At 44.0% G+C, this 11,028-nt stretch overlaps 1 protein-coding gene across 1 annotated transcript; it reads left to right on the forward strand.

The window, feature by feature from the left end:
* The first annotated feature begins 68 nt into the window (after window positions 1–68).
* On the forward strand, window positions 69–10,048 carry tmem59l (transmembrane protein 59-like). The gene is made up of 8 exons (XM_035523409.2): window positions 69–580; window positions 2,693–2,798; window positions 3,299–3,393; window positions 3,523–3,675; window positions 7,373–7,481; window positions 7,697–7,811; window positions 7,942–8,059; window positions 8,444–10,048. Exons 1-8 carry the CDS (start codon window positions 416–418, stop codon window positions 8,600–8,602), a joined length of 1,020 nt encoding a protein of 339 aa, XP_035379302.1. The 5' UTR covers window positions 69–415; the 3' UTR covers window positions 8,603–10,048.
* The last annotated feature ends 980 nt before the right edge of the window (window positions 10,049–11,028 follow it).

Genomic DNA, 11,028 nt, shown 5'->3' on the forward strand with positions numbered 1-11,028 from the left:
TAAATAATAGTCGTGTATCCGTTATAATATTTGACTTTGTTTTATTGCCTTGGCTACATAATACGTTTTATTGCATTTCTGTATTCAACAAGCCTGAATTGTAAAAAAACAAAACAAAACCAAACAAACAAACAAAAAAAAACACAAAAAAAACCGAACAAAAAAACCCCCATTGTTTCTTTTTTATTTTTATTTACTTTATAACTGCAAAATGCTTTGTTGTGCAATTCCGGCGCTTAATGCAACGCAAAGGAGCGTGTGCGTGATGATGTTATATGTGTGACGACACAACGCATCCAAAGCATCTTAGCGAAGCAGATATAGATCGGATCGGAACAGGGATAGCTCGAGACGCATAGACCCCGCAAACACGCCAGTGCACGCCGAGTCCGTGGGTCCTGAATTCGGCGAAAAGATGCTTCAGGTCGGTTGTAGGGTGTGCGGCGTTTGCGCTGTCGTCTCTCTGCTCTTCGTGGCGTTGGTAGCAGCATCTTCTGATTTGTTTGACAACCAACTGGGAGACATCAGTTACTGCAAAAAGCAATGCCAGATCACCGTCAGAAACAAAAGCCCTGCCAAAGTAAGTGACCTCTCTGAAAACATTTCGTGCGCATAAACTCGGTAGCTGCGTGGCACTGTAACAATTACAGTGCGGATTTGCGAAGTCAAACAGGTTTTCTCACACGCAGCCATTTGCAGCACAGTTTAACCCGTTTTGCTGAAAATAGCATTCGTGGGGCAACCTACCAAACGGGAACAAATTTTCGTGCCATTGAACTTCGGTTGTAACTCGTGCCGTGGATGTATTCTCGATTTCGACACTGCGTAGATATGTGAGCATCGTTATGATACGGGCCTGTAATTCATGAATATAACGCTTTCTGTATCCTCGTTCATGATACCGCGTGGACGTACCCTACCCCATGCAGCCTGCATCTGAAGATCAGGCAGAAATGTATAGGCGGTTGTGTGACGCATGAGCGTTAAGAGTCTGCGACGTGAGTCATGAGCCATTTGTTCCAAGATGTAGTGACGGTCAGCGCTGATTTAACGTTTATTTTATATTCGTTAACAAGCAGGGTATCTTTAATGCGAAATCATTATTTACCAAGTGCTCCGTGGTCTGTCTCCGCCCGTATATCCATTGTTAGATGCGGGCCTGTAAACCATTTTAGTGAAGACGAGGATCATGCGTGTTATGGAGTTCGGTGGAGAGGATTTTTTGCTATAAGGCGCACTAATTGATCAATACCACTGACTCGATGCGTTACATATGAATAATAACCAAATGTAATATTTATTTGTGTAGAGAGGGGCTATTTTCTAATGGGCTACTGTAGAGCCCCTTGGTCAGGTGATCGAGATGATCACACTAGCAAAGCGTGAGCTGTTAAATGCAGCGTTTAAATGAATGGTTTAAGATTTTGTCTGGTCAGGACTCCCCGCCGACACTTGCTACCGTTAGCTCGATTTAAGACGCGCAGCCTATAATCACAAGAAATGTTCGGTACTAATCATTTACTCACCTGCATATATGCTGTAAATAACATAATATATCGGACACAGTGTCCAGTGAATTAATACATTATACCACAAAATCAAAAAGAAGTGTCCCGACGCATTGTAAAACATCCTCAAAGGAGACCACAAGATAAATAAATTATGTTCTTGATGTTTTCTTGACCACCGTCTGTCGGCGCTGTTTGTTTGATTAAAACGTCACAACTTCAACCAGGAATTATGTAGCCAATTGTTTTATTTCGAAAAGAAAGAAAGCAGCTTGTACTATTATGTAATCTACGGGAATTAGGCCAGGCAGTAAAATGATCCTGTGGCAGTCCAGAGGATTCTCTCTGAATGGTCGTCGTACTGTAGGCCACAGTAGGCGCTGACACTGCTGAAAACTAGTGAGTGGGCATAGCATTAATAAATTCTCATTTAAATTATGCCTCTCAATAAGTTCAGCTTTGTGGCATTAATAGATTGTGGAAAACTGAATTACACATGTATAGATATGTGTGTGTTGTTATTATTCAATATTGCTAAATATCCTGATAAAATCAGATCTCTATTTGTTTTATGCAAATAATCCTAATATAAACAAGATTCAAACTAGCCACCCCCACATTGCACTCACAGGGCCTTTGAGTTTCTGTTTACAATATCAGCATCTTTACTACATCCATTTATTATATGGGAATTGTTTTCTCCAGTGACAGTGTGCAATATGCTAGTACCACACTGTGGTATATAATAAAGTTATATATATATATATATATATATATATATATATATATATATATATATATATATATATATATATATATATATATATATATACACACACACACACACACACACACACACACACACACACATATATATATATATATATATATATATATATATATATATATGTATGTGTGTGTGTGTTTATTTATTTTATTTTTATTTTTTTTTGCGTAGTAAACAAATTTAATAATTCTACCATGACTCATAGTATAGAAATGCCAAAGATGCAGGAACCAGAGCCAGGACTCTGTATGCAGTAGTACTTTCTTAAATGATCTCGCATCCCTTTGACATTGTATAGTCATTAACACATTTTAATTACATAAGATCTATGTCTGCAATCATTTCTCATCACAGTTTAAAGCATTAGGTGGCTGTTGATTTCCTTGCATTCCTGTAGGACTCCATCATGAGTGCGTGCCATCGTGGTTGCCGCCTCTACTCCATCTGCCAGTTCGTGAATGGTGACACCGGCTTCAACAACAGCAAGGAGGAGTGTCAGGGAGGTAAGACCTTGGGCACACCTGCTCTGGTGGCTCTGTGGAGCTTACGCATGAGAAGATCGCACTGAGGCGCTATACACTTGCGTCACGGTGTCTCTGCAAATAGCATCCTGTCACATCCTATATTATTAGTTTTTGCAAGGCTCAAAACATTCATCTTTGTCTTGTTTTTTTTTCCCTAGCAGGTGTGCGCTTGCAGCAAACAGCTCTTTGTGAGGGCAGTTTCTGTTGGAAACTCTGCCCAGCCTGGGAGAGGCTGCTTAATTGAAAATCAATTACGTGCCCTGTTGTGAGAGGCAGATGCTCAGATGTTTGCTAATACTGATGACATCCAGCCTGTAGGAATGGGCACGGAGGTGACTGACAGCTAACCGTGTGTGTGTGTGTGTGTGTGTGTGTGTGTGTGTGTGTGTGTGTGTGTGTGTGTGTGTGTGTGTGTGTGTGTGTGTGTGTGTGTGTGTGTGTGTGTGTGTGTGTGTGTGTGTGCACGTGCATGTATACAGCATGCCAGGAGGCATACACTAAGTTACTGGAGCAGGAGGCTTGCAGCACGGGCTGTTCTAGCCAGCCGGCCGAGCCCGAGATCAAACGCAGGAAAGTAAGTGTCCATGTTCAATCACTGATTTGGGGGGGGGTTGAGGGTTTTTTTTTGGGGTTTTTTTGCATTTGTATCCACTTGGCCTACGCATCACATGCCTAACCAATAGCCTGGGGATCTACTCTGCAGCTCAAGGCCCTGACTAACCGTCCCAAGCCAGTCTCAGTGATGGATGCGGTGTCCAGCTGGTGCAATGACATTGTCAGCTCTGCGCAAAGCTTCATCTCCTCCACTTGGACCTTCTACCTGCAGGCCGATGACGGCAAGGTGGTCGTCTTCCAGGCGAGTTCTTAACACAGAGCACTCAAAATCTCTATTTACGAAGAGCAAAACAAAAAAACAGATTTTTTGATAGTTACTTGAAACGTTTTTACCTGAATCTTTAGTGTTTAACGGACATGGCTGCGGTTGCCAAACTGTGGCATAAAAACTCATGTACTTCCAAACACCCACCACCTGAAGGAGCTCACATCTCCCCAGGGGTCACGCTCAGGTTTTCAGTTCAGGCTTTGGAGCAGTGAGTTATGGGCTAGATTAAATTGAAAAATTGTTTGAAATAAGCTTTCAGCAAGATCATCAAAAATGTAGCAGATACTGCAAGCTAAGATGAAGCTGGTGTTTAGCGAAACGGATACAAGAATACAGAATTAAGCCATCGCGAGGCCATCTTCGTATCCAGGGGCATGGGGAAGTGAGAAAGAGAGCCATCACTCAGTCAAACCAGTGTGCGTTTAGTGTGTGGCTGGCATACAGCCAGTCACTTAAAATACTGAGTTTGGCAAGACACTAGCTGGGGGTGGGGAGGTGGGTGACAGCCCTATAGAAATCTAATGTCTGAAGTGAGGCTGGCATTAAAGTGTGTCTACGGGACTAACGCGTTCTCAAAATATACGTCATTGCGGTTGGCCGAAGCAGGCCAATAATGGGCTGGGTTTTTTGCACCAGGCATCTAAAGGGAGGAAAGAAAGCTTCTTTTTTTGGGGGGGGGATGGGAGAGTACTCGTAGCAAGTGTGATGTTGATGGTTTTGCGTTTATAAGGAGAGACAACCAGTTCATAAAAGGAGACATGTCTGTTTTCTGCTCATCATGTTTTCCATAAAATGCAGCATACAACAGCGTGGAACAATTTTCTTAGTGTCATTTAATTTTTAAAAGAATAAGAGAACAGTTTTTTTGGCCATGAGGCATCCACTGCATGGTGGGATTTTAAGGGTTTTAAGGATTAACTACTAGTTAAACAAACACAGCTTCTTTAAGTAATCAGGCATGAAAGTAAATATTATTCTTTTCAAAAGCTTCCACTACATTAACCATTTAATAATCTATACCATATTAATCTATCATGGATCTTAGACTAGCCACATGTACATGCTATATAATTGTGTAACAGCATTTGCAATAGTCCATATAAAATAATCTCAACCAACACCTAGATCAAAGCATTTCATGCGACCTACCTGAGCTTTACCTACACAGGCTATGAACAGTCGCATACCAGTTCAGTATTCCAGTTCAGTATTCCAGTTCAGTATTCCAGTTGAGTATTCAGAGAGGCCTGCAGGGAGGCTGGGGGAGCCGCGGCCCAGCGAATGGCACTTACAGGGCAACATATTCCACTGGTTAAGCTGCTGCCTGGCCTTAATCATGTTCATCCCTTCTCCCCAGGCCTTTGATGAGTCCCTCAGAGGTAATCAGGCAAAATCAGCCTGTTTCCTTAGAGCCAGAGAGTAAACACAAACGCACAGCACACTAGCCACTGATTGGCGGAGGGACAAATCCTTGTTTCCAATGAAGTCTGGCATCTTGTTTAAATTCCGGCCAGAGTTCAACGTGGACATGGTGCAAGACCTCTTCCGCCAGAGCGGAAAAGGAGGCAAAATGGGTTCACAGACAAAAAAAGCCCAAATAAGGGAAATGGGAGTGTTTACAATTGAGCCAGCGGCCTCTTGTCCTGGCGAAGTCTCATGAGCACTGCTGATCACCTATGGCAAGTTTGGCAGTAATGCGTGACAGATGCACATCAGACCTCTTTCACTAATGGCAAGATTCCATTCGGTCTGCGGCAAGTGAACATTTAACTTCCTAAGATGTCCCCCCCCCCCCCCGCCCCCCTTTGATCCTCTCCCCACTCTGACATCTGGATTCAATGCTTTTGACAGCATGGCTTTGAATAACAGTGACTGTGAGAGGGTTGGGGTTATGTTCAACCAATGAGACCTGGGCAATCAGAGAAGATCTGGGCCAAATTGCCCATTCCATGTAGCATTTCTCGGTGCTCCCATTGTTTGCTTCTTTCATATGTTCACATAAGGCATTCTGAACCCGAGCAGATTTAAATGTAACATTTCTCACCAGCGAAACATCTCTAGGAACCTTCATGTTGGGTATCAGCTGGACCACCAAGGTGCATGTAAACAGTTCTGGAGATGTTAATCAGTTGTGCATTAGCTTGAAAGAATAATCCAGACCTTCTAACCCATCTGTCCTACTGATCCAATCAGACGACAGTCATGCGGACTTGGTGCTGCCAGCCCATGTGTGCCTACATGAGATTTCCTCATAAGGAGGACTTTCAAAAGGTTTGCTCCGCGGAGGTCACCACCACAAAGCGGTTGTTTAGGAGAGCACAATTAAGCAGAGTGGAAATCCTCCTCTGATGAGCTCCCAGGGGGCAACTCCAGAAATCCTTTGTAAAGGAAAGCATATTGATTCACACATTTAACAAAGAACGCACTGAGTAGTGAAACAGATCCGTCCTGTCTTGGAACCAGTGATAACAATTTGAGCCGTTCTCCAAGACTTACTGACACGGTCTTCTCTTGTGGACTCTTGCTCTCCAAGCTGTGCTGGCTGACTAAGCAAATTTTGGCTGGGCCCTCCTTGGGACACAGCCACTGTGCAAAGATATAATACATCAAACGATATTTCTTCCACCCTGCGCAATGTTTAGTGAAGCTTTGCCCGCCTATGCATTTCAGAGGGAAAGATATTTACTGTGCCTGCTATTGAGAAACAGCTGCCTTCTGTGTTAAAAATTTTAGGCATTCGATGGAAAACACGTACAAGAAACCTCTTCAAATACAGGTGGACAGAACCTGGAAGGACACGATAGTCCTGGGTTCCCTTCAGCGGGCAAAAACATGAAGGTCATAGAGAACATTTTCACTGGGAGTCACAGTGAGATTAAGGCATCAAATGTTGCTTAGTTAAGAAGGCTTTATTTCAGACGACTGTATAATTCAGAGGTTAACCCTTTACGCTCCAGAGGATCACCAGACTCTCCAGCCTCCATTCGTCCATTGGGTTACACACCCTTAACTTGCTCTTTATGTAGTTACTGAACCAAACCTGGAGTGTGCAAAACTAAACCAATTATTGTAAATATTTTGTGTAGTAGTGAATAGTAGTTTCATGGGTGGTTATGACTACATTTCTGTTGCTGATACAGAAAAAGCCTTGTGTTGGTTCAAATTCTGCTCCGAGCAATTCTTCCGTGCAATTTTCGTGTCACTACGCATGCTATGTGCATCAACCGAAGATTAGGATACAGGAGCTAACACGCAAGTGCTCGACCGCGGTTACTATTGACAGAGATGGTGCAGAGATAGAAAAGGCAAGCATACAGCACAAACAAGACTTCCCAAAACCAATGTGGGAACACAGTGACTATATATAGGCAGTGATTGCGTGGATAACAAGACACAGGTGATGTGCATTAAGGAGAGGGAGAGTAGGGCGGTGCAACCAAGGCCGTGGTCATGGAAACCATGACACTGTGGAAACCAAGACTTCCTGTCGCTGTTTGCACAATGTCCTGGCCACTCAGCAACCCGTCCTGTGCCTCTTTAGAGTCAAACGGAATTTCAGCAGTTTGCAACGAAGGAGTCCTTTTCCCGGCTTGCTGCCTTGTTCAGAAACCTCTCTCCTTAACACTTGAAACGCTCTCCCTCGCTTGCTTGTGTTTGTCTGGTGTTCCAGAGCCAGCCCGAGATCGAGTACTCCTTGCCCGAGTTGCAGGCCCCACGCTCCAGTGTTGCAGACAAGCCGTGGCCCCAAGTGAACACCCACACGCAGCGGCCACACACCGGTGAGCAGAGCGCCTTTAGCTCGGGGGGGGGGGGTTGTGAGACCGCTGACAGCTCTCTCCTCCTCTGTAAACTCAGCTCTGGGGCAACAGGCGCAGTTGACATTCCTCTGGCTCCGCTTTAATTCGGAACGGCTCCCTGCGTAATTCCGTAGCTCCCTCGCAGGTCACCAAATCGATGAGCGTCGGCTCAAAGTGCTGCCTGTGCATCCCTGCAGGAGGAAGGGCGCACGGGGAGAGGAATGCGGCAAAGGCGTCGGGGAAGGGCAAGCGTGGCGTCCAGCACGCCGAGGACCCCGCTGCCGAGCACGACTTCCTGGGATGCATGGCAAGGTGAGGGAAGCTGGGCTGCTTTCGACTCTGCCGTGGCCTGTCGGGGGCGTGTGGCGTTATGGAAGGGCATATGGGACATGGGATGACGGGACATCGGGGCCTTCGGTCTCGGTCTCTTTCCCCCTCGTAGGCGTTCGGGGCTGCCACGCTGGATACTTGCAGCGTGTCTCTTCTTGTCCATCATGGTGATGCTGTGGCTGAGCTGTGCCAGCCTAGTCACCGCACCCGAGCAGCACGTCAAGACTCAGGTGCGCAAACACGCACACACAGGCATACGTCAAGGACCTCTTTCTACTGAGCTCCCAAGTTCTTATTTGCTGTTGTAACAGATATTTTAAGCATTTGGATATAGTATTATCTATCCTATTTTAGCTTTACAATGTGCTTTCTCACACTGTGAGCCAAGTGTTGTCAAACACACTGTCAGATAGTGTAGGCGTTAATTTAACATTGGCAATTTTGCTTTGTTTAATGAAAATATAACACATCCTACTAAGGCTGGATGTAATTATACATGTTACAGTATATACATACACCATGAGTGTGCTTGCATTAGGACTATAGAGAAACATCCTCAGGAATCTGCAAATTAATCTTGGAGGCTGTGCTCATTGGCTGATTTTCTGCTACAGCTGAGCATCAATGGAGATAAGGAGTTTCTGGACGACATGCCGAAGGTCAACCCCTACCACTTGACTCCAGTGATCGCTGTGACAATTGGCCAATCGGAGGAGGGAAAAGAGGCGGGGCCTCTGCCTGTCAAAGTTGACCTGAACAAAACGTCACTTTAGTGTGTTTGGTGAAAAGGGTTGAAATCTGTTAATCCCTTTCGTCATTTACAGGGAGGAACATCACACCATTTTTTCTAAGTAAACATGCATGGCACCATTAAACACATCATTTGTAATTATGTCTGGAGTCTAGCGTCTGCACATTCGTCTCCACAGAATGTGCAATTGTACTATAGGTCCACATAAAATACGGATACATTTTCAGGTACAGTCCACATTGACAACACGGTCGTGTTTGCTAAGGAATAAGTTACACATCTGTCGCGAAAGAGCCCAATAATCTTTTTTTTTTTTTCTCGCAATGTATATGCGTATGGTTTGTTCACTAAACAATACTACTGATGAAAACCTTAAGAAGGACGAGTTTGTTTGCCAATCTTTGAATGCTGCTCTTCAAACTGTAGATAAAGGACTCGTCTCGCAGTTTAAACGAAAGGTGAACGCTTCCAGTGTGCTCGCACAGATTAATTAGCGTCCCGCGGAAATGGGGGACACAGGAGGATAAACCCGGGGCTTTGAAGGTGATGCTGTTGTAAACTGTTCGGCTTTGTTAATGTCAGATACTTGCTGACAGCCGTGCAGAATTCAATCCAGCCCATATACGGAGCCTCGCAGCTGGAACAGTTGATTAAAACAACATTTGCACAACATGCAGATGGAGCGCTAATATGTTATTTGAAACGGCGAAGACACTCTTAATTACAATGAGAAAAACAAGGACGCCGACAGCTTATCTTAGCCTGCTGCGGAATGTTTAACGTCTCGTCTTAGAATTGAGTAATTTTTGGACACGGGGAAATTTTAACGGGCATTTAAACTAGGAGCATGCGAGTATGGACGCCGTGCACATACGCGTCGTTATTTATTTATTTATCGGTCTCTTGTGTTTGTGCGAGTGCTATGGTACCACTAGTGCAGGTCTCGAATGTGTCACCGCTCATTTAGATACTGATAATGCTAAGATTCTGTCCCAAGTGGTCACTGCCCACACACACACACACCGTTTCAAATATATCTCATGACCTGGGTGTGGGAAGCTTCTCCTACTTCTGCTTAATGCTAGGCTATTGACAAATAGATACATTTGTAACCAGCTGTAGAACTGGCCAGCCTCTGGGGTCCTTTCTAGTGCCGATTGTCTTGTAAAGCTGTGTTACCCGTTTATTCCTAGTCGCAGTGCATGTTAGTACGCTAAAAGACTTAATAACGCCGCGTCTCTTTAAAGCAACTACTGTAGGCTTTCTTTTTTGTGTTTTATAGCTAAATGTTGATAGGCATTGTAATTATAGATGATCAAGAAGGAAGAAACTGTATCCCATAAAGAGTCACCGTCTTAACTGATTCTAAGTCACTGCTGTATAAAATACAATTAAGTTTCTTTTTCTTTTTTTTAAAGTTTTAATTGGCTTAATCCATACACAGAAAATAAAGTCTTTTCATGTTGTACTTAACTGGGTGTGTGTATTTGTTTGCTCCGGAATTAATAATTAATGTAACATTAATTTGGGTTCCGTTTTCCTCAGCATTTTAGGCGGCGAACCACGTGTAAAGTGCCTGCCGACGGTAGAGGGCAGACTTAAGCCGCGGCTTTTCACTGTCGTCGGCATATACTGCACAACAGGAGCAATGCCACAGGCAGTACACGGAAGACGGATTTGGGCAAATATTTTTTCATTATAAAACCGACAGCTTGTCAGTCATCCACGTCTCTTCACAAACACATAACGCTGATACTCAACCTGCACGGACAGCAAAGCACTGAAACGGAACCCAAACCTCTCAAACAACTCCAGGGCTGGCAATGGTAAAATACATCATGATAAGTCAGCATTCTGAAATAAGAAAAGAAAAAAAAACTGTAGAAGCACATTCTTTTATAGACTGATGAGCCGTATTTGCAGATTTCATACTGTAGGTTCTTTCAATGCTGGGCGAAACTGAATACTGAAAATATTTTCCACCTTCCACCTTTATTGCAACTTGTGCAAGCATGTTTTGACTTACGCCCACTAGGTGGCAGAGTTTAGCTTGAGTTAAGATGAGAGGAACGTTTATATTCACACAGAGGAGCCCATAATGCATCATTGATTTTATACTCTCATTTTAACCTTAGACACTGCATAAAGAAAGCAGCAGGGCAGAGCATGTGAAGTGCAGAAAAAATATTTGGCCTATAAGTTCTTATTTCGAAAGCACCTTTTCTCTACACTTGCTTGATTAAAAAAGCAAGAGAAATAAAAATAAATGCTCACACACTTGCTAAGCCGGCCACCATCTCCAGAAACATGACGTCATAACGGTCCTGTCCAGACTGTGATATGCAATGAGTCACAATGCATCCTCTTTAAAAATAGCAGGCTTTTATATCAGACACACTCACACGCCTGCGGTGCCCAGCGTCACTAATAAGCGTCTTTCCTGGACGA

This window comes from Electrophorus electricus, chromosome 26 (genome assembly GCF_041902795.1).
Source record: "Electrophorus electricus isolate QZ-2024a chromosome 26, ASM4190279v1, whole genome shotgun sequence".
NCBI lineage: Eukaryota > Metazoa > Chordata > Actinopteri > Gymnotiformes > Gymnotidae > Electrophorus > Electrophorus electricus.